The 27,858-nt window shown below is 42.3% G+C and overlaps 1 protein-coding gene across 4 annotated transcripts; it reads right to left on the bottom strand.

Annotated features, from left to right (window-relative positions):
- Positions 1-60: 60 nt before the first annotated feature.
- On the bottom strand, positions 61-27,806 carry BRD2 (bromodomain containing 2). Of its 4 annotated transcripts, XM_058857405.1 has the most exons (13): positions 27,546-27,806; positions 21,917-22,217; positions 20,382-20,519; positions 16,857-16,998; positions 15,079-15,368; positions 12,872-13,243; positions 11,194-11,322; positions 8,866-9,114; positions 6,973-7,116; positions 6,426-6,472; positions 4,775-5,088; positions 1,365-1,487; positions 61-679 (listed from the first exon to the last, which is right to left on the bottom strand). In XM_058857405.1, exons 1-13 carry the CDS (start codon positions 27,572-27,574, stop codon positions 549-551), a joined length of 2,409 nt encoding a protein of 802 aa, XP_058713388.1. In that variant the 5' UTR covers positions 27,575-27,806; the 3' UTR covers positions 61-548. The 4 variants fall into 4 exon arrangements, with proteins under 4 accessions (XP_058713388.1, XP_058713387.1, XP_058713389.1 ...); XM_058857404.1 differs by lacking the exon at positions 6,426-6,472 and having other exon boundaries at positions 6,926-7,116; XM_058857406.1 differs by lacking the exon at positions 6,426-6,472 and having other exon boundaries at positions 6,926-7,077.
- Positions 27,807-27,858: the final 52 nt, after the last annotated feature.

Below are 27,858 nucleotides of genomic sequence, written 5' to 3'. Positions count from 1 at the left end.
TCCAATAATTTTTTTCCCAGGAATTCTTTTCCCCATTTTCCCCCATTTTCCTTCTCCCAATTTATTTTTTCCTTTTCCAGGTATTTTTTTTTCTGGGAATTTTTTCTCCGGGATTTTTTTTATACACAATTTTCCTCCACCACATTTTCTTTCTTCCAGGAATTACATTTTCCCAAGAATTCCACGTTTTTCCCGAGAATTCCGCATTTTTTCCCGGGAATTCTGCCTTTTTCCTGGTAATTCCGCGTTTTTCCCAGGAATTCCGGGGTTTTCCTGGGAATTTCATGTTTTTTCCCAGAATTTCATGTTTTTCCCTGGGAATTTTACATTTTTTCCTGGGAATTTCATGTTTTTTCCTGGGAATTCCGAGTTTTTCCCGGGAATTCTGGGTTTTTCCCAGAAACTTCATGTTTTTTCCTGGGAATTTCATGTTTTTTCCCAGGAATTTCACGTTTTTTCCCAGGAATTTCACGTTTTTTTCCAAGAATTCCGCGTTTTTCCCAGGAATTTCGCGGTTTTTCCCAGGAATTCCGTGTTTTTCCCGGGAATTATCCGGACTCGGAGTCGCTGGTGTCGGAGGATGAGGAAGAGGAGCTGGAGCTGCTCGAGTCCGAGCTGGAGCTGGAGGCGCTGAGTCGCGACGCTGCCGCCGCCGCCGCCGATTCCGGCTTCTCGCTCGCTGCAATGGGGAAAATTCCCGGAAAATTCGGGAAAATTTGGGAAAATTCGGGATTGGGGAAGGGGCAAAATTCATGGAAAAAACGGGATTGGAGGAGGGGGAGCTGTTCTCATCCTGAAATTCCCAGTTCTGATCCAAAAAATTCCCAATTCTGGTCCCGGAATTCCCAGTTCTGATCCTAAAATTCCCAATTCTGAGCCCAAAATTCCCAATCCTGATCCCAGAATTTCCAATCCCGAGCCCAAAATTCCTGCCTGGAGCTCAGAATTTCCCATCCCCATCCTAGAATTCGCAATCCCCATCCCAAAATTCCAATCCTGACCCCAAAATTCCCAATTCTCATCCCAAGATTCCCAGTCCTGATCCTCGAATTCCCAATCCTGATCCCAAAATTCCTGCCTGGAGCTCGGAATTCCCAGTCCCAATCCCAAAATTCCAATCCTCATCCTGGAACTCCCAATCCTGATCCAAAAATTCCAATCCTGATCCCGGAATTCCCAAATTTCCTGGAATTCCCACCTTTTTTCGGGGGTTTCTTGGCGGAGTTGAGCTGCCCAACCCCTCCCAAACCCCCAGAATCCCCGAAATTCCCAAATCCCAGACTTCCAATCCTCATTCCCAGAATTCCCAGGATTCCCAAAATTCCCAGAATTCCCAAAATTCCCAGAATTCCCGGAATTCCCACCTTTTTTCGGGGGTTTCTTGGCGGAGTTGAGCTGCCCGCTGACGTCCTGGAGCCGTTTCTCCAATTCCCGTTTTTTCTCCAGGGCCAGCTCCTCTTTCGTTTTCCCCACCGGCTTCTTCAGGGCTGGAAAATCCCAGGAAAAAAATGGGAATGGGAAGAGGGAAAAGTGGGAAAAGAGAGGGGAGGGGGAGAGGAAATGAGGGGAAAACAGGAGGGAATTTGGAAAAAATTCAGGAAAAATTTGGGAAAAATTCCGGGAAAATTCAGGGAAAATTTGGGGGAAATTGGGGAAAATTTGGGGGGGAAATTAGGGAAAAATCCAAAGAAAATTAAGGAAAAATTTGGGGAAAAATTGGGAAAAATTTGGGGAAAATTTGGGGAAAATTAAGTGAAAATTCCGGAAAAAATTGGGAAAAATTCAGGGAAAAGTCCAGGGAAAAATTTGGGGGAAATTAGGGAAAAATTCAGGGAAAAATTATGGAAAAATGGGGGAAATTCAGGGAAAAATTCGGGGGAAATTAGGGAAAAATTCAGGGAAAAATTACGGAAGAATTGAGAAAAATTCAGGGAAAAATTCAGGGAATATTAGAGAAAAATTCAGGGAATATTAGGAAAAAAAATCAAGGAAAAATTAAGGAAAAATTAGGAAAAAATCCACGAAAAATGGGGAAAAATTAGAGAATAGTTCAGGAAAATTAGGGAAAAATTTGGGGGAAATTAGGAAAAAATGGGGAAAAGTTCAGAGAAAATTAGGAGAAAATTTGGGGAAAATCAGTGAAAAATTTGGGGAAAATTGGGGAAAAATTTGGGGGAAATTAGGGAAAAATTTGGGGGAAATTGGGGAAAAATTTGGGGGAAATTAGGGAAAAATTCAGGGAAAAATTTGGGGAAAATTCAGAGAAAATTACGGAAAAATGAACAAAAATTCAGGGAAAAATTTGGAGGAAATTAGAGAAAAATTCAGGCAAAAATTATGGAAAAATAGAGGAAAATTGAGGGAAAAATTTGGGGAAAATTCAGGGGGAAATGGAGAAAAATTAGGGAAAAATTCAATGAAAATTAGGAGAAAATTCAGAGAGAAAATAAAGAAAAAATTAGGAAAAATTAGGGAAAATTAAGGAAAAGTTAGTGGAAAAATTAAAGAAAAATAAGAGAAAATTAAGAAAAAAATAAGGGAAAATTAAGGGAAAACTTAAGGTATAATTAGAAGAAATTAGAAAAAAATGGGGAAAACAGGGAAAAATTAAAATTAGAGAAAGAACGAAAAGAGAATCGGGGAAGAATTGGGGAAAATTAGAGAAAAAATTAAGGAAAAAAATAAGTGACAATTAAGGAAAAAAACAAGAAAAATGAAGGAAAAACAAGAAAAAATGAAGGAAAAACTTAAGGAAAACCAGGGAAAAATCACAGGGAGAATCGGGGAAAAAATAAAACCCCCCTAAAATCTCCATTTTTCCCAAAAATCCCCATTTTTTGCCCTAAAATCCCAATTTTTTTCTCTAAATTCTCAAAATTTTCCGTTTTTTGCCTTAAAATCCTTATTTTTCCCTCAATAACCCTCATTTTTTGCCCTAAAATCCCCATTTTTTGCCCTAAAATCTTCATTTTTTCACCTACAACCCCCATTTTTTTTCCCCCAAATTCCCAAAAATTCCCATTTTTTCCCCAAAATTCCCCCCAAAATTCCCATTTTTCCTCACTCTCGCTGTAGGGTTTCCGTGGTTTTTTCCTCAGGCAGGACAAGACGGATCTCTCCAACTCCCAACATCCCCAAACACCCCAAAAACTCCACAAAACCCCCAAAAATCCCTGCAAAATCCCCATTTTTCATCCAAAAACCCCCTAAAATTCCCATTTTTTGCCCTAAAATCCCCATGTTTTTCTCTAAATTCCAAAAAACTCCCATTTTTTGCCCTAAAATCTCTATTTTCCACCTAAAATTCCCAAAAACCCTAAAAAATACAGAAAATTCCCAAAAAACCCCCTAAAATCCCCATTTTTCCCAAAAATTCACATTTTTTCCCTAAAAATTCCCATTTTTTGCTACAAGATTCCCATTTTTTGCTCTAAAACTTCCATTTTTTGCTCTAAAATCTCCATTTTTTCCACGTAAAATCTCCATTTTTTCACCCAAAATCCTCATTTTTTTTCCCAAAAATTCCCATTTTTTCCCCAAATCCCAAGAATTCCCATTTTTCCTCACTCTCGCTGTAGGGTTTCCGTGGTTTTTTCCTCAGGCAGGACAAGACGGATCTCTCCAACTCCCAACATCCCCAAACACCCCAAAAACTCCACAAAATCCCCAAAAATCCCTGCAAAATCCCCATTTTTCATCCAAAAACCCCCTAAAATTTCCATTTTTTCCCCTAAAATCCCCATTTTTTCCCCCAAATTCCCAAAAATTTCCACTTTTTTATCTAAAATCCCTATTTTTTGCCCTAAAATCCCCATTTTTTCTCTAAATTCCAAAAAACTCCCATTTTTTGCCCTAAAATCTCTATTTTTTCACCTAAAATTCCCAAAAACCCTAAAAAACTCAAAAAATTTCCAAGAAAACCCGTAAAATCCCCATTTTTCCCAAAAATCCACGTTTTCCCTAAAAATCCCCATTTTTTGCCTTAAAATTCCCTTTTGCCATAAAATTCCCATTTTTTGCCATAAAATTCCCATTTTTTGCCATAAAATTCCCATTTTTTGCCATAAAATCTCCATTTTTTTCCCCAAAAATTCCCATTTTTTCCCCAAAATTCCCATTTTTTTCCCCAAATCCCAAGAATTCCCGTTTTTCCTCACTCTCGCTGTAGGGTTTCCGTGGTTTTTTCCTCAGGCAGGACAAGACGGATCTCTCCAACTCCCAACATCCCCAAACACCCCAAAACTCTACAAAATCCCCAAAAATCCCTGCAAAATCCCCATTTTTCATCCAAAAACCCCCTAAAATTCCCATTTTTTGCCCTAAAATCCCCATTTCTTCCCCAAAATTCCAAAAATTTCCACTTTTTTACCTAAAATCCCTATTTTTTGCCCTAAAATCCCCATTTTTTCCTCTAAATTCCAAAAAACTCCCATTTTTTGCCCTAAAATCTCTATTTTTTCACCTAAAATTCCCAAAAACCCTAAAAAACTCAAAAAATTCCCAAGAAAACCCGTAAAATCCCCATTTTCCCCAAAAATCTACGTTTTCCCTAAAAACCCCCATTTTTTGCCTTAAAATTCCCATTTTTTGCCATAAAATTCCCATTTTTTGCCATAAAATTCCCATTTTTTGCCATAAAATTCCCATTTTTTGCCCTAAAATCTCCATTTTTTGCCCTAAAATCTCCATTTTTTCACCCAAAATCCTCATTTTTTTTCCCAAAAATTCCCATTTTTTTCCCCAACATTCCCCAAAAATTCCCATTTTTCCTCACTCTCGCTGTAGGGTTTCCGTGGTTTTTTCCTCAGGCAGGACAAGACGTATCTCTCCAACTCCCGCAGCGTCGACGGTTTCAACGTCTCGAAGTCGATCTCGATCTCCTCGGGGTTGGAATCTCGGAGCGAAGGTTCCCGGGATTGGATGATGTGAACGACTCTTCCCAATTTTTCTCCTGGAAGTTTGTTGATGTCCAAGCTCAGCTGACGTTTTTCATCGTAGGTCATGGGTTTGGATTCTTCCTCTTCCTCGGAATCGGCCAAAGTCGGAGCCGGAGCGGCCGCGGGGGTTTTGCTGCTGCGTTTGGAGCTTCTGGAATTAAAGGTTTGGGGGTTTTTTAGGAATTTTGGGAATTTTTGGTGATTTTTTTTGGACTTTTTGGATTGTTTTGTAATTTTTTTGTGAATTTTTTGGGGATTTTTTTGTGTTTTATTTTGATTTTTTAGGGGATTTTCTGGTTTTTTTTTCCAGGATTTTGGGGGGTTTTTTTGTGATTTTTAAGGGGATTTTGGGGGGTTTTTTTATACTTTTGTAAACTCCTCCTAAATCCCAATAGTCCAAATAAACCATTCCCAAATCCCAATAAACCATCCCAAAATAAACTATTCCCGAATCCCAATAAACCATTCCCAAATCCCAATAAACTCCTCCTAAATCCCAACAAACCATTCTCAAATCCCAATAATCCAAATAAACCATTCCCAAATCCCAATAATCCCAATGAACTCCTCCTAAATCCTAAATCCCAAATCCCATAAACTCCTCTTAAATTCCAATAAACCATTAACAAATCCCAATAAATCATTCCCAAATCCCAATAATCCCAATAAACCATTCCTAAATCCCAATAAACCATTCCCAAATCCAAATAAATAATTCCCAAATCCCAATAAACCATTCCCAAACCATTCCTAAATCCCAGTAATCCAAACTCCTCCTAAATCCCAATAAACCATTCCCAAATCCCAATAAATCATTCCCAAATAAACCATTCCCAAACCCCAATAAACCATTCCCAAATCCCAATAATCCAAATAAACCATTCCCAAATCCCAATAAACCATTCCCAAATCCCAATAATCCCAATAAACCATTCCCAAATCCCAATAAACCATTCCCAAATCCCAATAATCCCAATAAACCATTCCTAAATCCCAATAACCCAAATAAACCATTCCCAAATCCAAATAATCCGAATAAACCATGCCTAAACCCCAATAAACCATTCTCAAATCCCAATAAACCATTCCCAAATCCCAATAAACCATTCCTAAATCCCAATAATCCAAATAAACCATTCTCAAATCTCAATAAACCATTCCCAAATCCCAATAACCCAAATAAACCATTCCCAAATCCAAATAAACCGTTCCTAAATCCCAATAAACCATTCCCAAATCCCAATAAACCATTCCTAAATCCCAATAATCCAAATAAACCATTCCCCATATCCCAATAAACCATTCTCAAATCCAAAATATCCTAATAAACCATTCCTAAATCCCAATAAACCATTCCTAAATCCCAATAATCCAAATAAACCATTCCCAAATGCCAATAAACCATTCCCAAATCCCAATAAACCATTCCCAAATCCCAATAATCCAAATACACCATTCCCAAATCCCAAAATCCCTTCAGATCCTCACTTGGGAGCCGTTCCGGCCGATCCTTTCCGCGCTCTCCGGAGCTGCGCCTGCCCCTCCCAAATCCCAATAAACCATTCCCAAATCCCAATAACCCAAATAAACCATTCCCAAATCCCAATAAACCATTCCCAAATCCCAATAACCCAAATAAACCATTCCCAAATCCCAATAATCCCAATGAACTCCTCCTAAATCCTAAATCCCAATAAACTCCTCTTAAATTCCAATAAACCATTCCCAAACCCCAATAAACCATTCCCAAATAAACCATTCCCAAAACCCAATAAACCACTCTCAAATGCAAAATACCCTAAAATAAACCATTCTCAAATCTCAATAAACCATTCCCAAATCCCAATAATCCAAATAAACCATTCCCAAATCCCAAAAAACCATTCCCAAATCCCAATAATCCAAATAAACAATTTCTAAATCCCAATAAACCATTCCCAAATCCCAACAATCCCAATAAACCATTCCCAACAATCCCAAATCCTCACTTGGGAGCTGTTCCGGCCGATCCTTTCCGCGCTCTCCGGAGCTGTGCCTGCCTCGCTCGCGTTTCCTCCTCGGGCCCCGCCCTCCCTTTGTGCTTTTCCGTTTTCTTCCTCTTCCTCTTCTCCCGTTTCCGTTTGGGTTTGGACACGGGGCCCTGCGAGAGCGCGGCCAGCTGCTCGTGCACGGCGCGCAGCTGCGGAGGCAAGGACGGGACAGTGCCGCGAATCCCGGAGCCGCATTCCCATCCCCATTTTCCGGGAAGTTTTTCCCAATTTTCTGAATTTTTTCCCGTTTTTTGGAATTTTTTCCCCATTTTTTTCTGATTTTTCGGTGATTTTTTCTGATTTTTTTACTGTTTTTCCCCATTTTTTCCTTAATTTTTTCTGTTTTTCCTTCAATATTTCTTAATCTTTCCCCATTTTTTCCAGACTTTTCCCCGTTTTTTCCCATTTCTTTCCCAATTTTTTCATAATTTTTCCCAATTCTTTTCCACTTCTTTTCCAATTTCTCCCGATTTTTTAGTAATTTTTTCCCATTTTTTCCAGACTTTTCCCCATTTTTTCCCACTTCTCTCCCAATTTTTTCATAATTTTTCCCAATTTTTTCCCACTTCTTTCCCAATTTTTCCTGATTTTTCCCTAATTTTATCCCAGTTTTTGTATTATTTTTCTGTTTTTTTTCCCAATTTTTTCCTCATTTTTTTCCAACTTTTCCCAATCCTTTCATAATTTTTGCCAATTTTTTCCCACTTCTTTCCCAATTTTTCCGGATTTTTTAATAATTTTTTCCCCATTTTTTCCCACTTCTTTCCCGATTTTTTTGAGTTTTTTCCCTCTTTTTTTCCTAATTTTTTTCCTAGTTTTATCCCAAGTTTTTTACCATTTTTCCCCAATTTTCTCAAAACTTTTCCCAATTTTTCCCACTTCTTTCCCAATTTTTCTTAATTTTTCCCTAATTTTATCCCAGTTTTTTTATCATTTTCCCACATTTTTTCCCAATTTTTTCCTAATTATTTCGCCACTTTTCCCAATTTTTTTCCACTTCTTTCCCAATTTTTTTCCCAATCTTTTTATCATTTTTCCTCATTTTTTCCCATTCCTTTCCCAATTTTTCCCTATTTTTTCCCATTTCTTTCCCAATTTTTCCCTATTTTTTCAAAATTTTTTTCCTATTTTTTCCCAATTCTTTCCCCGTTTTTTCATGATCTTTTCCTATTTTTTCCTTTTTTCCTTGTTTTATCCCAATTTTTTTATCATTTTTCCCAATTTTCTTACCATTTTTCCCAACTTTTTTCCACTTCTTCCCCAATTTTTCCTTTTTTTCCCTATTTTTCCTAATTTTATCCCATTTTATCATTTTTCCCATTTTCTCCCACTTCTTTCCTAAATTTTCCAATTTCTTTCCCAATCTTTTTCTCGATTTTTCCCAATTTTTTTCCTCATTCTTTCCCAACCTTCCCTAGTTTCTTCCAAATTTTGTAATTTTTCCCAATTTTTTCCTATTTTTTTTCCTATTTTCTTCTATTTTTTCCCCAGTTTTATCACTTTTCTCATAATTTTTCTATTTCTTCCCCCATTTTTCCTAATTTTATCCAAATTCTTTTATCACTTTTCCTGATTTTTACTAATTTTTCCCCAATTTCTTTTAACTTCTTCCACTTTTTTTCCCACTTCTTCCCCATTTTACCTAGTTTTTTCCCCAGTTTTTTTCCCTACTTTTTTCCCAAATTTTTCATAATTCTTTCACAATTATTTTATCAATTTTCCTAATTTTTCCTAATTTTTTCAAATCTTCTTCCCCATTTTTCCCAATCTTTTTCCTGATTTTTCCCCATTTTCCCCCAATTCTCTTTCCCATTTTTCCCAATTTTTCCCATTTTTTTCCCCCCACTTTTCCCAACGTTTTCCCCATTTTTCCCAATCCTATTCCCACTTTTCCCCACCTGCTCCTGCAGCTCCGCCAGCCGATTCGCTCTCTCCTCCTCGGAATCCGAGCTCTCCTCGCTCTCCGAGGACGTTTCCGTCGAGCTCTCCTCGTCTTCCTCCTCCTCCTCTTCCTCCTCCTCCTCCTCCTCCTCGCTGGACGATTCCTCGGACGAGGATTTGGGAATGGGAAGCGGAGCCGAGGCCGCGGCGCCGCCGGAATCCTGAGGCTCGTCCGGCATTTTGGCGTAGCTGAACTCGAACACGTCCTGTGGGAATTCCGGGAATTTTGGGAATCTGCTCAGATCCCGGGAAAAAAAATCCCAGCTTTTGACCCCCAAAAAATCCCTGGAATTCTGGTGTTTTCCATGGAAAAAAGGCTCCAGTTTGCCCGGATTTGGCATTCCCAGCATTCCCAGTATTCCCAGTAACCCAATTCCCAAAAATCCCCGGAATTCTGGTGTTTTCCATGGAAAAATGGATCCTGTTCACATGGATTTGGCATTCCCAGCATTCCCAGAATTCCCAGTAACCCAATTCCCAAAAAATCCCTGGAATTCCATTGTTTTCCATGGAAAAAAGGCTCCAGTTTGCCTAGATTTGGCATTCCCAGCATTCCCAGTAACCCAATTCCCAAAAATCGCTGGAATTCCATTGTCTTCCATGGGAAAATGGATCCTGTTTGCCTGGATTTGGCATTCCCAGCATTCCCAGTAACCCAATTCCCAAAAATCCCTGGAATTCCATCGTTTTCCATGGAAAAATGCTCCAGTTTGCCTGGATTTGGCATTCCCAGCATTCCCAGTAACCCCAATTCCCAAAAATCCCTGGAATTCCATCATTTTCCATGGAAAAAGGCTCCTATTTGCTTGAATTTGGCATTCCCAGCATTCCCAGTATTCCCAGTAACCGTAATTCCCAAAAATCCCTGGAATTCCATTGTTTTCCATGGAAAAATGGCTTCTGTTCACCTGGATTTGGCATTCCCAACATTCCCAGTATTCCCAATAACTCTAATTCCCAAAAAATTTCCAAAAATCCCTGGAATTCCATTGTTTTCCATGGAAAAATGGATCCTGTTCACATTGATTTGGCATTCCCAGCTTTCCCAATATTCCCAGTAACCCAATTCCCAAAAATCCCTGGAATTCTGTTGTTTTCCATAGGAAAAAGGCTCCAGTTTGCCTGGATTTGGCATTCCCAGTATTCCCAGTAACCCTAATTCCCAAAAATCCCTGGAATTCCCTTGTTTTCCATGGAAAAAAGGCTCCAGTTTGACTGGATTTGGCATTCCCAGCATTCCCAGCAACCCAAATTCCCAAATTCATTCCCAAATTTCCCAAAAAACCCAAAATTCCATCGTTTTCCATGGGAAAAAAACTCCTATTCCCAATAATAACCCCCAAAATTCCATGATTTATTTTTCAGGAATTCATGGAAATATTCTGGGGGATTTTTTTGGAATTTTTTTGGGGATTTCTCCAGAATTTTTGGAATTTTTTGTGGGATTTGGGGGGAATTTTGGGGATTTCTTTCGTGGGATTTTTCAGGAATTTTTAGGATTTTTTAAAATTTTTTTTTGCCATTTCTAAGAGATTTTTTTCAGGGATTTTTCTGAAATTTCGGGGGTGGATTTTTCCAGAATTTTGTGGATTTTTCAGGAGATTTTCCAGGGATTTTCCAGGAATTCCTGCAGAGATTTCAAAAGATTTTTCAGGAATTCTTGTGATTTTTTTTTACATTTCCTGGGCATTTTTAGGAAATTTTTTCAGGGATTTTTCCGAAATTTCGGGGGTGGATTTTTTCAGAATTTTGTGGATTTTTCAGGAGATTTCCCAGGGATTTTCCAAGAATTCCTGGAGAGATTTCAAAGGATTTTTCAGGAATTCTTGTGATTTTTTTTACATTTCTTGGGCATTTTTGGGAGATTTTTTTCCAGGATTCTTCCAGAATTTTGGGGGTGGATTTTTCCAGAATTTTAAATATTTCTTAGGAGATTTTCCAGGGATTTGCCAGAAATTCTTGAAAAGATTCGAGAAAATTTTCCAGAAATTTTTAATTATTATTTTTATATTTTTTTGCCATTTTTAAGAGATTTTTTTCTGGGATTTTTCTGGAATTTTGGGCTGATTTTTTAGGAATTTTGTGGATTTTCCAGGGATTTTCCAGGAATTCCTGGACAGATTCCAGAAATTTTTTCAGGAATTTTTGATATTTTTCCTTTACATTTTTTTGGCATTTTTCAGGAATTTTTTAAGGGATTTTTTTTTTTTTTTTTCCCTGAAACGCGACAGAATTTTGGGAATTTTGGGAATTTTGGGAATTCCGGGAATTTTGGGAATTCCCACCTGGAGTTTCCTGGCCATGGCCACCACGTCGTGGTCGGGGGGGTTGTACTTGTAGCAGTTGGAGAACATCAACCGGACGTCGGCGGCGAATTCCTGCGCGTCGCGGTATTCCCGGTTCTCCATCTTCCGCTGCCGGGAAAAAAACCAGGAACGTCGGGAAAACGGGCATGGAAAAACCATGGAAGGTCATGGAAGGGTCAATGAGTCATGGAAAATCATGGAAGGGTCAATGGATCATGGAAAGGTCATGGAAGGTCAATGGATCATGGAAAGGTCATGGAAGGGTCATTGGGTCACGGAAAGGTCATGGAACATCAATGAGATCATGGAAGGCCATGGAAGGGTCATGGAAAGGTCATGGAAGGGTCAATGGGTCATGGAAGGGTCATGGAAGGTCAATAGGTCATGGAAAGGTCATGGAAAGGCCAATGGGATCATGGAAAGGTCATGGAACGGTCATTGGATCATGGAAAAGTAATGGAAGGTCAATGAGGTCATGGAAGGTCATGGAAGGGTTATGGAAGGGTCATGGAAGGGTTAATGGGTCATAGAAGTGTCATGGAGAAGTCATGGAAGGTCAATGGAGTAATGCAAAGGTCATGGAAGGTCAATGGGGTGATGGAAAGGTCATGGAAGGTCAATGAGGTGATGGAAAGGCCATAGAAGGTCAATGGGGTGATGGAAAGGTCATGGAAGGTCAATGGGGTGATGGAAAGTCAATGAAGTCACGGAAAAATCATGTAGAAATCGTGGAAGGGTCATGGAAGGGTCATGAAAAGGTCATGGAAGGGTCCTGAAACCTCAATTTTTCCAGACCCAAAAGCCCCAAAAAAATCCTTAAAAATCCCCAAAAAACCACTAAAAATCCCCGAAAAAAAAAAATTTAAAAAACCCAAAAAATGCCTTAAAAAAATTCTCTCAAAAACACAAAATCTGAAAAAAATCCCCAAAATATCCCCAAAAATCCTCCTAAAAAACGCCAAAACCCAAAAAATATCCTTAAAAGCCTAAAAACCCCCAAAAAAACCCACTTAAAAAAACCCTAAAAATTGCAAAAAAATCCCCAAAAATTCCCTAAAAAAATCCTAAAAATTAAAAAATTTTCCTAAAATATCCCATAAAAATCCCTAAAAATCCCTAAAAAAATACAAAAAAAACCTCTAAAAAATTCCTAAAAAATCTCTTAAAAATCCTTAAAAAATAAAAAAAAAACCCTAAAATATTCCTAAAAAAATCCTAAAAATTACAAAAAAATCCCAAAAAAATCCCCCCAAAAAATCCTAAAAATTACAAAAATTATCCTAAAAAATCCCCTAAAAATTGCAAAAAAAATCCCCCCAAAAATTCCCAAAAATTACAAAAATTTCCCTAAAATATCCCCTGAAAATCCATTAAAAAGCCCTAAACATCCCCCAAAAAATCCCAAAAAAATCCTAAAAATTGCAAAAAATACCAGAAAATCCCTAAAAAACCCCTAAAAATTGGAAAATTTTCCCTAAAAGATCCCATAAAAATCCCTAAAAAAAATCTCAAAAAATCCTTAAAAAATAAAAAAAAATTCCAAAAAAATCCAAAAAAATTCCTAAAAAAAATCCTAAAAAATCCTAAAAAAACCCTAAAAAATTCCAAAAAAATCCTGAAAAATCCCAAAAAATTCCCAAATCCCAGAAATTCCTACCTTGATGGTGCTGAGGTCCATGGGGTGCTTGATGATATCGTGATAATCGTGCAGCCCCAGCGCCGAGGCGTCCACGGGTTTGTAGAAGGGCCAGGCGTACGCCGCGTGTTTCTTGGACAACAATTCCTTCAGGATCCCGTTACAATATTTCAACTGCTCCGAAAGTTTCCCTTTCTTGGAAGTTTGGTGTTGTTGGGAATCCGGGAGATCTTTCCTGGGGGGTTTGATGGGGCGGCCGCTCTCGCGTCTCGCCGGGATTTTGGCGGCTTTGGGATTTTCGGGGATGGAAGGGGAGGATTCGCCGCCGCTGGTGGCGATGATGGCGGTGGTGGTTGGGGTGGTGGTGTCGGCTTTCCGCTTGACGCCTTTTTTCTGGGGAAAAAAAATGGGATTTTTGGGAATGTTGGAAAGGTGGGGGAAGGTGGAGATTGTTCTAGAGTCCCACAGTGTTCCAAATGTCATTGCAGGAGCTAAAATCCCATTCCAGTGTCCCAAAATCCCATCCCAGTATCCCAATATCTCATTCCATGACCCAAAATCCCATCCCAGTGTTCCAAAATCCCATTCCAGGACACAAAATCTCATTCCAAGACTCCAAAATCCCATTCCAGTGTCCCAAAATCCCATCCCACTATCCCAAAATCCCATTCCAGGAGTCAGAATCCCATCTCAGTGTCCCAAAATCCCATCCCAGTGTCTCAAAATCCCATTCCAGGAGTAAAAATCTCATCCCAAAATCCCGAATCCCAATCCCACCACCCCAAACCCCCCCAATTCCCACCCAGAATTCCCAAATCCCCCCCCCCCAACCCCTGGAATTCCCACCCAGAATTCCCAAAACCCCCCAATTCCCACACAGAATTCCCAAACCCCTGGAATTCCCACCCAGAATTCCCAAAATTCCCCAAACCCCTGGAATTCCCACCCACAATCCCCACAATCCCCAAACCCCTGGAATTCCCAAACCCCTGGAATTCTCACCCGCAATTCCCAAAATTCCCAAACCCCCGGAATTCCCAAACCCCTGGAATTCCCACCCAGAATTCCCAAACCCCTGGAATTCCCACCCAGAATTCCCAAACCCCTGGAATTCCCACCCAGAATTCCCAGAATTCCCCAAACCCCTGGAATTCCCACCCAGAATTCCCAAACCCCTGGAATTCCCACCCAGAATTCCCAGAATTCCCCAAACCCCTGGAATTCCCACCCAGAATTCCCAAACCCCTGGAATTCCCATCCAAAATTCCCAAATCCCCCCCAATTCCCACACAGAATTCCCAAATTTCCCCAACCCTAACCCCTGCAATTCCCAAACCTCCTCAATTCCCACCCAGAATTCCTAAATCTCCTAAAGCCCCCCAATTCCTAGCCAAAATTCCCAAATTTCTCTACCCCAACCCCACCAAATTCCCATCCAAAATTCCCAAACCTCCTCGATTCCCACCCAGAATTCCCAAATCTCCCAAACCCCCTCACTTCCCATCCAGAATTCCCAAATTTCCCCAATCCTAACCCCTGCAATTCCCAAATCCCTGCAATTCCCACCCAGAATTCCCGAACTCTTGGAATTTCCACAGAGAATTCCCACCCAGAATTCCCAAACCCCTGGAATTCCCACCCAGAATTCCCAGAATTCCCAAAACCCCTGGAATTCTCACCCACAATCCCAAAAATTCCCAAACCCCTGGAATTCCCAAACCCCTGGAATTCCCACCCAGAATTCCCCAAACCCCTGGAATTCCCACCCAGAATTCCCAAACCCCTGGAATTCCCACCCAGAATTCCCACAATTCCCCAAACCCCTGGAATTCCCACCCAGAATTCCCAAATCCCTGGAATTCCCACCCAGAATTCCCAAACCTCCCCAATTCCCACCCAGAATTCCCAAACCCCTGGAATTCCCACCCAGAATTCCCGAACCCCTGGAATTCCCATCCAGAGTTCCCAAACCTCCTCAATTCCCACCCAGAATTCCCCAAACCCCTGGAATTCCCACCCAGAATTCCCAGAATTCCCCAGACCCCTGGAATTCCCATCCAAAATTCCCAAATCCCCCCCAATTCCCATCCAGAATTCCCAAACCCCTGGAATTCCCACCCAGAATTCCCGGAATTCCCCAAACCCCTGGAATTCCCACCCAGAATTCCCAAATCCCCCCAAACCCCTGGAATTCCCACCCAGAATTCCCACAATTCCCCAAACCTCACCTTTGCCACGGGCTGGGTGGGTGCTGGCGCCGCCAGGCCGGGATTGCCGGGATTCCCAGGATTCCCGGGATTTGCTCCCGGATTCCCGGCGGGAAGGGCTCCGGGATTGGCGGGAAGGGCTCCGGGATGCTGCAGGGATTTCAGGAGCGGAGCGGCGATGACCGAGGGGTGAGGGATGTTGACGATGGTCGTGGGAATTTCGGGAGCGTTCGGAGCGAATCCGGAGGGTTGGGAAAGGGAGGAGACGGCCGGGACCTGCTGGGCTCCGCCCGCCAGCCCTGCCAGGAGAGCTGGGAAAACACGGAAAAGATGGAAAAGATGGAAAAATTCCTTGGGATCAGCAGGAAAATCCCAGGGGATCCCCAAAATCCCCGGGACTGGGGGTGGGGAGTAGAAAAAACCTGGAGAAAAGGGATTGGGTGACATGAAAATCCTGGAAAAATGGGATTTGGAAAACACAAAAATCCTGGAAAAAGGGATTTGGGGACACAAAAATCCTGGAAAAATGGAATTGGGGGACATAAAAATCCTGGAAAAATGGATTTGGAAGACACAAAAATCCTGGAAAAATAGGATTGGGAGACACAAAAATCCTGGAAAATGGGATTGGGTGACACAAAAATCCTGGAAAAATGGATTTGAAAGACACAAAAATCCTGGAAAATGGGATTGGAGAACATAAAAAACCTGGAAAAAAGGATTGGGGGACATAAAAATCCTGGAAAATGGGATTTGGGGACACAAAAACCCCGGAAAATCGGATTTTGGGGCATGAAAAACCTGGAAAAAGAGACTGGGAGATTGAAAAATCCTGGAAAATGGGATTTGGGGACAGAAAAATCCAGGAAAAACTGATTTGGGGACACAAAAATCCTGGAAAAATGGGATTTGGGGACATAAAAAACCTGGAAAACAGGATTTGGGAAGATGAAAAACCTGAAAAATGGGATTGAGGATTCCTAAAAAAACAGGAAAATCCTGGAAAATGGGATTGGGAGACACAAAAAAACCTGGAAAATGAGATTGAAAATTCCTAAAAGACACAAAAATCCTAAAAAAAATGGGATTGGGGGACAGAAAAAAACTCAAAAAAGGGATCTGGGCAAAGAAAAAACCCGAGAGTTTGATGCCAAATCCCACAAATTCAACCCCAAATCCCACAAATTCCATCCCAAATCCAGAAATTGGATTCCAAATCCCGAGAACCGGATGCCAAATCCCATTAATTCTATCCCAAATCCGGGAATTTTATCCCAAATCCCAGGAATTCGACCCCAAATCCCACAAATTCCATCCCAAATCTGGGAATTTGATCCCAAATCCCATTAATTCCATCCCAAATCTCAGGAATTCTATCCCAAATCCTGGGAATTCCATCCCAAATCCCGGGAATTGGATCCCAAATCCTGGGAATTCCATCCCAAATCCTGGGAATTCCATCCCAAATCCTGGGAATTCCATCCCAAATCCTGGGAATTCAACCCCAAATCCTGGGAATTCAACCCCAAATATTGGGAATTCGATACCAAATCTGGGAATTTGATCCCAAATCCTGGGAATTGGATCCCAAATCCTGGGAATTGGATCCCAAATCCCGGGAATTTGATACCAAATCCTGGGAATTGGATCCCAAATCCCAGGAATTTGATACCAAATCCTGGGAATTCCATCCCAAATCCTCGGAATTGGATCCCAAATCCTGGGAATTCCATCCCAAATCCTGGGAATTGGATCCCAAATCCTGGGAATTCCATCCCAAATCCCGGGAATTGCGGTACCTGCAGCTCGAGCCGCCCCTTTCTTGTGGCTGTTCTTGGCCAGGGGCAGCAGCAGCTCCTGCTCCTCTGGTGGCATCTGAGCCACCTTCTGCAGGAACAGCTTCTCCAGCGTCTGCGCCATCAGCACGATGTCATCCGTGGGCTGAAGGGGAAAAAAAACGGGATCAGGGACGGGAAAATTCCAGAGAGGGGTCAGGGGATTTTTTGGGAATTTTTTTGGAATTTTTTGGGAATTTTTAGGGGTTTTTTGGGGATTTTTAGGAGATTTTTTGGGAATTTTTAGGGAATTTTTGAGGTTTTTTTGATGATTTTTGGGGGTTTTTTTTGGAATTTTTAGGAGATTTTTAGGGGATTTTTAAGGAATTTTGGGAAACTTTTAGGGAATTTTTTGGGAACTTTTAGGAAATTTTTGGGAATTTTTTAGGAAATTTTTGGGAATTTTTTTTGTATTTTTGGGGATTTTTTTAAAGAAATTTTTTGAAACTCTTTGGATTTTGAAACTCTTTTGGATGTCATCCGTGGGCTGAAGGGGAAAAAAAACGGGATCAGGGACGGAAAAATTCCAGAGGGGGATCAGGGGAGTTTTTGGGAATTTTTGGGAATTTTTAGGGGTTTTTTGGGGATTTTTTTTGAATTTTTGGGAATTTTTTGGGGTTTTTTTTTTAATTCTTAGGGGGTTTTTAGGGGATTTTTGGGAATTTTTAGGAAATTTTTAGGAAATTTTTAGGAAATTTTTTGGAACTTTTTTTTCTATTTTTTGGGATTTTTTAAAAGAAAGTTTCTGAAACTTAGGATTTTGAAACTCTTTTGGATGTCATCCGTGGGCTGCCACGGGAAAAAACGGGATCAGGGATGGGAAAATTCCATAGGAGGGTCAGGGGATTTTTTGGGAATTTTTTGGGAATTTTTTGGGAATTTTTTGGGAATTTTTTGGGAATTTTTTTGGAATTTTAAGGGAATTTTTTTGGAATTTTTAGGAAATTTTTTGGGATTTTTTGATGATTTTTTGGGGTTTTTTTTTGAATTTTTAAGGGATTTTTAGGGGATTTTTTTTGAATTTTTGGAAATTTTTAGGGAATTTTTTGGGAATTTTTTGGGAATTTTTTTGGAATTTTTTTGGAATTTTTAGGGGATTTTTAGGGAATTTTTAGGGAATTTTTTGGGAATTTTTTGGGAATTTTTTTTCTATTTTTTCCAGGTAACTTTTTGGGTGTTTTTGGGGTGTTTTTGGGGTGTTTTGGGTACCTTGTTGTAGATGTAGCAGTTGGTGAACATGGTGTTGAAGTCCTGCATGCACTCGGCCACCCCCCAGATTTCTGGGGCATTTTTGTGTCATTTTTGTGCCACTTTTTGGTCAATTTTACACCAATTTTTGGTCATTTTTATATGAATTTTTGGACATTTTTATACCAATTTTAGATCATTTTTATACCAATTTGATGGCATTTTTATACCATTTTTGGTTGTTTTTATATAGATTTTTGGTCATTTATATACCAATTTTTGGCGATTTTTATATCAATTTTTGATCATTTTTACACCAATTTTTGGTCATTTTTATACCAACTTTTGATCATTTTTGCACCAATTTTTGATCATTTTTATACCAACTTTTGATAATTTTTATACCAATTTTTGGTCATTTTTATACCAATTTTTAGGCATTTTTGCACTGATATTTGGGTGGTCTTGCACCAATTTTTGGGCATTTTTGCACCAATTCTTGATCATTTTTGCACCAATTTTTGATCATTTTTGCACTAATTTTTAGGCATTTTTATACCAACTTTTGATCGTTTTTATACCAATTTTTGGGCTTTTTTCACCAATTTCTGGGCATTTTTGCACCAATTTCAGGTCATTTTTGCACCAACTTTTGGTCATTTTTATACCAATTTTTGATCATTTTTGCACCAATTTTTGGTCATTTTTATACCAACTTTTGATCATTTTTATACCAATTTTTGGTCATTTTTATACAAACTCTTGGTCATTTTATACCAATTTTTGGTCAATTTTATACCAATTTTTGGGCATTTTTGCACTGATATTTGGGTGGTCTTGCACCAATTTTTGGGCATTTTTGCACCAATTCTTGGCAATTTTTGCACCAATTTTTGGGCACTTTTATACCAATTTTTGGTCAATTTTATACCGATTTTTGATCATTTTTATACCAATTTTTGGTCATTTTTGCACCAATTTTTGATCATTTTTATACCAATTTTTGGCCTTTTTTACACCAATTTTTGGTCATTTTTATACCAATTTTTGATCATTTTTGCACCGATTTTTGGGCACTTTTATACCAATTTTTGGTCATTTTTGCACCAATTTTTGGGGCAATTCCAGGTAAGTTTTGGGGTGTTTTTGGGGTGTTTTGGGTACCTTGTTGTAGATGTAGCAGTTGGTGAACATGGTGTTGAAGTCCTGCATGCACTCAGCCACCCCCCCAGATTTTTGGGGCATTTTTGTGTCATTTTTGTGCCACTTTTTGGTCATTTTTATACCAACTTTTGATCATTTTTATACCAACTTCTGGTCATTTTTATACAAACTTTTGGTCATTTTATACCAATTTTTAGTCATTTTTATACCAATTTTTGGGCATTTTTGCACTGATATTTGGGTGGTCTTGCACCAATTTTTGGGCATTTTTGCACCAACTCTTGGTAATTTTTGCACCACTTTTTGGGCACTTTTGTACCAATTTTTGGTCAATTTTATACCAATTTTTGGTCACTTTTATACCAATTTTTGGGCATTTTTGCACCAATTTTTGGTCATTTTTGCACCAATTTTTGGATATTTTTGCACCAATTTTTGATCACTTTTATACCAATTTTTGGTCAATTTTATACCAATTTTGGGGCATTTTTATACCAATTTTTGATCATTTTTGCACCAATTTTTGGGGCAATTCCAGGTAAGTTTTGGGGTGGTTTTGGGGTGTTTTTGGGGTGTTTTGGGTACCTTGTTGTAGATGTAGCAGTTGGTGAACATGGTGTTGAAGTCCTGCATGCACTCAGCCACCCCCCAGATTTTTGGGGCATTTTTGTGATATTTTTGTGCCACTTTTTGGTCAATTTTACACCAATTTTTGGTCACTTTTATATGAATTTTTTGACATTTTTTATACCAATTTTAGATCATTTTTATACCAATTCTTGGGTATTTTTATACCAATTTGATGGCATTTTTATACCATTTTTGGTCGTTTTTATATAAATTTTTGGTCATTTATATACCAATTTTTGGCGATTTTTCTATCAATTTTTGATCATTTTTACACCAATTTTTGGTCATTTTTATACCAACTTTTGATCATTTTTATACCAATTTTTGGTCATTTTTATACCAATTTTTGATCATTTTTGCACCGATTTTTGATCACTTTTATACCAATTTTTGATCATTTTTGCACCGATTTTTGGGCACTTTCATACCAATTTTTGATCATTTTTGCACCAATTTTTGGGGCAATTCCAGGTAAGTTTTGGGGGTTTTTTTGGGTGTTTTTGGTACCTTGTTGTAGATGTAGCAGTTGGTGAACATGGTGTTGAAGTCCTGCATGCACTCGGCTGCCCCCCAGTAATAATTGTTCTCCAGCCTCCGTTTGATTGTTCCCATATCCATCGGCTGCTTGATGATCTTGTGATAATCCTGGGAATTCCGGGGAAAAAAAACGGGATTTGGGATTGGGAATGACTCTGGGGGACACTGGGAGTGGGAATTTGGGAATTGAGGGAGTTTTGGGGGAGTTTTGGGGGGAATTTTTGTTGGGATTGGGGGTTTGGGAATTCCTGGTGGGAATTCTCTGCTGGAATCGGGGTTTTTGAAGGAGTTGGGAATTAAAATCCACATTCACACACCAAAAAATTTCTGAAAATCTGCCCAAAAAAATCCCAAAAATATCCCCTCAAAAATGCCCAAAAAACCTCCAACAAATACAATACCCCCCAAAAATTAAAAAAAAAAAAAATTCTCCCCCAAAATTAAAAAAACATTAAAAAAAATTTCGCAAACATATCCCAAAAAATTTCTCCAAAAAAATCTCCAAACTCCCCTCAAAAATCCTCAAAAAATCCCCAAAAAATCCCCCCAAAATTCAAAAAATATCCCAAAAAATCCCTCCAAAAATACCCCCAAAAACTGCAAAAAATTCCCCCCAATTCTTAAAAAATTCCCCCCCCAAAAAAAAATCCCAAAAATTAAAAAAAAAAATTTGCAAAAAATTCCCCCAAAAATCCCAACAAAATCCCCTAAAAATAAAGAAAAATAAATAAAAAACTCAAAAAATAAAAAAAAAATTCCCCCAAAATAAAAAAATCAAAAAATTCCCAAAAAATTTCCAAAAAAATCCAAACAAAATCCTAAAAAATCCCCCAAAATCCCAAAAAAACCCCCAAAAAATCACAAAAAATAAAAAAATACCCTTAAAAATCTGAAAAAATCACAAAAAATCCTCAATAAAATCCCTAAAAAAATCCTCCCGAAATTTTTAAAAAATCCCAAAAAATTCCCCAAAAAATCCCTGAAAAATTAAAAAAAAAAAAGAAAAAGAAAATCTTTAAAAAATCCCCCAAAAAATCCTAAAAAAATCCCCCAAAAATTCCAAAAAAATCCTAAAAAATCCCCCCAAAAAATTCTAAAAAATCCCAAAAAAATCTCAAAAAAATCCCATAAGATCCCAAAAAAATCCACCAAAAAACCCCCAAAAAATTCTAAAAAAAATCCCAAAAAAATCCTTAAAAAATCTCAAAAAAATCCCAAAAAAATCCCCCAAAAATTCAAAAAAAATTCCAAAACAATCTCAAAAAATCCCCCAAAAAATCCCAAAAAAATTCTAAAAAAATCCTTAAAAAATCTCAAAAAAATCCCCAAAAAAATCCCCCCAAAATTCCAAAAAAATTCCAAAAAAATCTCAAAAAATCCCCCAAAAAATCCTAAAAAATCCTAAAAAAATCCAAAAAAACTCCCAAAAAATCCCCCAAAAATTCAAAAAAAAAAATCCCCAAAAAATCCCCAAAATTCCCAAAAAAATTCCCACAAAATCTCACCGGCAAGCCCAACTTGACGGCGTCCACGGGCTGACGGAAGGGCCAAGCGAACTGATGCTTCCAGAGGGCTTTCATCACCACCTTGTGCAGGTACTGGAGCTGGTTTGTGATCCTGCCGGGTTTTTTGGGATTGGAAACCTCCGGAGGAGGAGGATTCGCCTGAGGATTGGGAAGGGAAGGCACCGAAGCCATGGTGGGGCTCTCGAATCCCTCGTAGAGCAGCGAAGGTTTCCGGATCCGTTTGCCGGGCGTGGAATCCGTGGCCAAAGCCATGAGGCCGGCATTGCCCTCCCCCAAAATCCTGGGAAAAATAAAAAACAGAAGGAAAAGGGTTAAAGAAAAAAGAGGAAAAAATCCTAGAATTCTCAGAAAAAAAATGGTGGGAAATAAAAAAAAATTCCAAGTTGAAATCATCCGTAAATCTGTCCCTAAATCCACAATTCTACACCAAAAATCCTGGTTTTTCCAGAAAGGAATTTCAGGCACAAAATTCCAGGGATTTCAGCCACAAAATTCCATGAAATTGGGCAAAAATTCTTGAGGGTTTTGGTGGTGAAATCCCGGGAATCTCAAGCAGAAAATCCCTGTGGGTTTGGGCTGGGAGCTCCAAAGAGCGATGGGAATTCCTGAGGATTTTGGATGGGAAATCCTGGGAATTTCAGGCAGAAATTCCTGGGGATTTTGGCCATAAAATCTCTGGAATTTTGGCCACAAAATCTTGGGAATTTTGACCACAAAACCTTGGGAATTTAATGAAAAAAATCCTGAAAATTTCGGCCATGAACCCCTGGGAATCTCAGAAATTCCCAAAAATTCTGGGTACAACTCCTGGGAATTTCATTCAAATGAACAAAACCCACAAATTCCCAAGAATTTTGACTGTGAATGCTCCGGAATCTCAGGAGCAAATTCCCAAGGATTTTGACCATGAGGAATTTCAGTGCAAATCCCATGAATTTTAACCAGGAAACCCCTGGAATTTTAGCCCAAAAATCCCATTACTTTCCCAATAAATTCCAAGATATTTCCATCTTAAACCCTCAGGAATTCCAGCCCTAAATTCCCAGGAATTCCAATTTAGGGCAAAAATCAGGATTTGGGAAGAACAGAGAATGGTGGGAAGGTACCAAAAATCCGTTAAATCCATGGAAAACGCTGGAAAACAATCCCAAGGATTTGGGGATGGATCCAGGAATGGAGAGGCCCAGAACACAAATTCCAAGGATTTGGGATCCCCAGGACACCAATCCCAAGGATTTGGGATCCCAAGGACACCGATCCCAAGGATTTGGGATCCCCAGAACACAAATTCCAAGGATTTGGGATCCCCAGGACACCAATCCCAAGGATTTGGGATCCCCAAGACACCAATCCCAAGGATTTGGGATCCCCAGGACACAAATCCCAAGGATTTGGGATCCCCAGGACACAAATCCCAAGGATTTGGGATCCCCAGGACACAAATCCCAAGGATTTGGGATCCCAAGGACACCAATCCCAAGGATTTGGGAAGATCCTGGACACAATTCCCAAGGATTTGGGATCCCCAGGACACAAATCCCAAGGATTTGGGATCCCCAGGACACAAATCCCAAGGATTTGGGATCCCAAGGACACCAATCCCAAGGATTTGGGAAGATCCTGGACACAATTCCCAAGGATTTGGGATCCCCAGGACACAACTCCCAAGGATTTGGGATCCCCAGGACACAAATCCCAAGGATTTGGGATCCCAAGGACACAATTCCCAAGGATTTGGGATCCCCAGGACACAAATCCCAAGGATTTGGGATCCCAGGACACAATTCCCAAGGATTTGGGATCCCCAGGACACAAATCCCAAGGATTTGGGATCCCAGGACACAAATCCCAAGGATTTGGGATCCTAGGACACAAATCCCAAGGATTTGGGATCCCCAGGACACCAATCCCAAGGATTTGGGATCCCCAGGACACCGATCCCAAGGATTTGGGATCCCCAGGACACCAATCCCAAGGATTTGGGATCCCAGGACACAATTCCCAAGGATCTGGGGATCCCAAGAACACCAATCCCAAGGATTTGGGATCCCAGGACACAAATCCCAAGGATTTGGGATCTCCAGGACACAATTCCCAAGGATTTGGGATCTCCAGGACACAATTTCCAAGGATTTGGGATCCCAGGACACCAACCCCAAGGATTTGGGAAGATCCAGGACCTTGATCCCAAGGATTTGGGGATCCCCAGGGGATCACAGTGTGGGGGTGACACAGCCACAGCTTGGGGGTGACACTCTCACGGTTTGGAGGTGACACTGTCACAGTTTGGGGGTGACACAGCCACATTTTGGGGGTGACACTATCACAGTTTGGGGGTGACACTGTCACAGTTTGCGGGTGACACTGTCACAGTTTGGGGGTGACACCGTCACAGTTTGGAGGTGACACCGTCACAGTTTGGGGGTGACACTGTCACAGTTTGGAGGTGACACTGTCACAGCTTGGAGGTGACACAGCCTGAATTTGGAGGTGACACTGTCACAATTTGGGGCTGACACTGTCACAGCTTGGGGGTGACACTGTCACAGCTTGGGGGTGACATTGTCACAGCCTGAGGGTGACACAGCCCAAATTTGGGGGTCCCATGGTGACAACACCACAACTTGGGGGTCCCAATGTCACCAGCACAGCCTGGAGGTGACACTCTCACAGTTTGGAGGTGACACTGTCACAGCTTGGGGGTGACACAGCCGCAGTTTGGGGGTCCCAATGTCACCAGCACAGCCTGGAGGTGACACTCTCACGGTTTGGGGGTGACACAGCCCGAATTTGGGGGTCCCAATGTCACCGTCACAGCCTGAAGGTGACACAGCCCAAGTTTGAGGGTGACACAGCCCAAATCTGGGGGTGACACAGCCCGAATTTGGGGGTCCCATGGTGACAACACCATAATTTAGGGGTCCCAATGTCACTGTCACAGCCTGAAGGTGACACAGCCTGAGTTTGGGGGTGACACAGCCCAAATTCGGGGGTCCCAATGTCTCTGTCACAGCCTGGGGGTATCAATGTCACCATTTGGGGGTCCCACAGTGACACAGTCACAATTTGGGGGTCCCAATGTCACTGCCACAGCCTGAAGGTGACACAGCCTGAGTTTGGGGGTGACACAGCCCGAGTTTGGGGGTGACACTGTCACAATTTGGAGGTCCCAGAGTGACACTGTCACGCTTTTTGGGGGTGCCAATGTCACCAGCACAGCCTGGGGGTGACACTGCCACAGTTTGGGGGTGACACCGTCACAGTCTGGGGGTGACACAGCCAGAGCCTGAGGGTGACACAGTCAGAGTTTGGGGGTCTGCAGTGTCACTGTCACATCCTGAGGGTGACACTACCACAGTTTGGGGGTGACACTGCCCAAATTTGGGGGTCCCACAGTGACACAGCCATGGTTAGGGGGTCCCCATGTCCCTGTCACAGTCTGGGGGTGACACAGCCAGAGCCTGGGGGTGACAGTCCGAGTTTGGGGGTCCCCAGTGTCACTGTCACAGCCTGAGGATGACACAGCCACAATTTGGGGGTCCCACAGTGACACAGCCACAGTTTGGGGGTGACACTGCCACAATCTGGGGGTCCCCAGTGTCACTGTCACAACCTGGGGGTGACACTGCCACAATCTGGGGGTCCCCAGTGTCACTGTCACAACCTGGGGGTGACACTGTCACAATCTGGGGACCCTCACAGTGACACAACCACAATTTGGGGGTCCCCATGTCCCTGTCACAGCCTGAGGGTGACACAAGCACAATCTGGGGACCCCCACAGTGACACAACCACAATTTGGGGGTCCCAATGTCCCTGTCACAGTCTGGGGGTGACACAGGCCCAGCACAGGGACCCCACAGTGACATTGTCACAATTTAGGGACCCCCACAGTGACACAACCACAATTTGGGGGTCCCAATGTCCCTGTCACAGTCTGGGGGTGACACAGGCCCAGCTCAGGGACCCCACAGTGACATTGTCACAATTTGGGGGTCCCACAGTGACACTGACACAATTTGGGGGTCCCAATGTCCCCGTCACAGCCTGAGGGTGACACTGCCACAATCTGGGGACCCCCACAATGACACAACCACAATTTGGGGGTCCCAATGTCCCTGTCACAGTCTGGGAGTGACACAGGCCCAGCATGGGGACCCCACAGTGACACTGTCACAATTTAGGGGTCCCCATGTCCTGTCACAACCTGGGGGTGACACTGACACAATTTAGGGACCCCCACAGTGACACTGCCACAATTTGGGGGTCCCACAGTGGCACAGCCACACTTTGGGGGTCCCAATGTCCCTGTCACAGTCTGGTGGTGACACAGGCCCAGCTCAGGGACCCCACAGTGACACTGCCACAATTTGGGGGTCCCACAGTGACACAACCACAATTTAGGGGTCCCCATGTCCCTGTCACAGTCTGGGGGTGACACAGGCCCAGCACAGGCACCCCACAATGACACAACCACAATTTGGGGACCCTCACAGTGGCACAGCCACGCTTTGGGGGTCCCCATGTCCTGTCACAACCTGGGGGTGACACTGACACAATTTAGGGACCCCCACAGTGACACTGACAAAATTTAGGGACCCCACAGTGGCACAGCCACACTTTGGGGGTTCCAATGTCCCTGTCACAGTCTGGGGGTGACACAGGCCCAGCACAGGGACCCCACAGTGACACTGTCACAATTTGGGGACCCTCATAGTGACACAAAAATGCTTCAGGGGTCCCCATGTCCCTGTCACAGTCTGAGGGTGACACAGGCCCAGTTCAGGGACCCCACGGTGACACAACCACAATTTGGGGACCCTCACAGTGACACTGCCACACTTTGGGGGTCCCCATGTCCTGTCACAACCTGGGGGTGACACTGACACAATTTAGGGACCCCCACAGTGACACTGCCACAATTTGGGGGTCCCCATGTCCCTGTCACAGCCTGAGGGTGACACAGGCCCAGCACAGGGACCCCACAGTGACACTGCCACAATTTAGGGGTCCCAATGTCCCTGTCACAGTCTGGGGGTGACACAGGCGCAGCTCAGGCACCCTACAGTGACACTGTCACAATTTGGGGGTCCCACAGTGACACTGCCACAATTTAGGAACCCCCACAGTGGCACAGCCACACTGGGGGTCCCCATGTCCCTGTCACACTCTGGGGGGTGACACAGGCCCAGCACAGGGACCCCACAGTGACACTGCCACAATTTAGGGGTCCCACAGTGACACAACCACACTTTGGGGACCCCCACAGTGGCACAGCCACGCTTTGGGGGTCTCAATGTCCCTGTCACAGCCTGAGGGTCACACAGGCCCAGCACAGGCACCCCACAGTGGCACTGCCACACTTCGGGGGTCCCCATGTCCTGTCACAACCTGGGGGCGACAGAGACCCAGCACAGGCACCCCACAGTGACACTGCCACAATTTAGGGGTCCCACAGTGACACTGCCACGATTTAGGGGTCCCACACCGCCACCAGGCCGCACCCTCTCCCCTCACACCTCCATTCCCCCCCCAAAAATAAAAAATCCTCTTTACCCCCCGCCACCACCACGCGTGTCCCCTCTGTCCCCAAGTCGCCAGCACCTACTTGCTCTGGGGATTCACATTCTGCAACATCCCGGCGGCTGCGTGAGCGGCCCGCGGGCCCGGCCGGCCTTCGTCTCCTCCTCCTCCTCCTCCCGCCGTCTCCTCCGACGAGCCCCCCACTTTGCCCGGCCAAAGCTTCGCCGCTGCCGGCCCGGTGGGGGCCCCTCCACCGTCAGCGCATCCCCGCTTCTCGGGGAGGGGGGTCTTGCCGGGAGCCCCCTCCCCTTTCCGTGCTGCTCAAGCGGCGCCGGGACCCCGGGCTGGGCCTCACATCCACGGGGCGCGGCGAAAATGGCGGCGCGCTCTGAGGGGGA

This window comes from Poecile atricapillus, chromosome 26 (assembly GCF_030490865.1).
Source record: "Poecile atricapillus isolate bPoeAtr1 chromosome 26, bPoeAtr1.hap1, whole genome shotgun sequence".
NCBI lineage: Eukaryota > Metazoa > Chordata > Aves > Passeriformes > Paridae > Poecile > Poecile atricapillus.
The sequence above is the reverse complement of the archived record's forward strand: the minus strand, read 5'-3'. Positions and strand labels throughout refer to the sequence as shown.

What these genes read in the sequence shown, in the direction of transcription:
- BRD2 (XM_058857404.1), bottom strand. Translation starts at nt 27,574, where the DNA reads ATGTTGCAGAATGTGAATCCCCAGAGCAA. An exon ending in CCACCCAGCCCGTGGCAAAG is followed by an intron (nt 13,244 to 15,078) that starts GTGAGGTTTGGG and finishes TTTTTTCCCCAG; the next exon opens with AAAAAAGGCGTCAAGCGGAA. An exon ending in TCGGCCGGAACAGCTCCCAA is followed by an intron (nt 5,089 to 6,925) that starts GTGAGGATTTGG and finishes CTTTAATTCCAG; the next exon opens with AAGCTCCAAACGCAGCAGCA.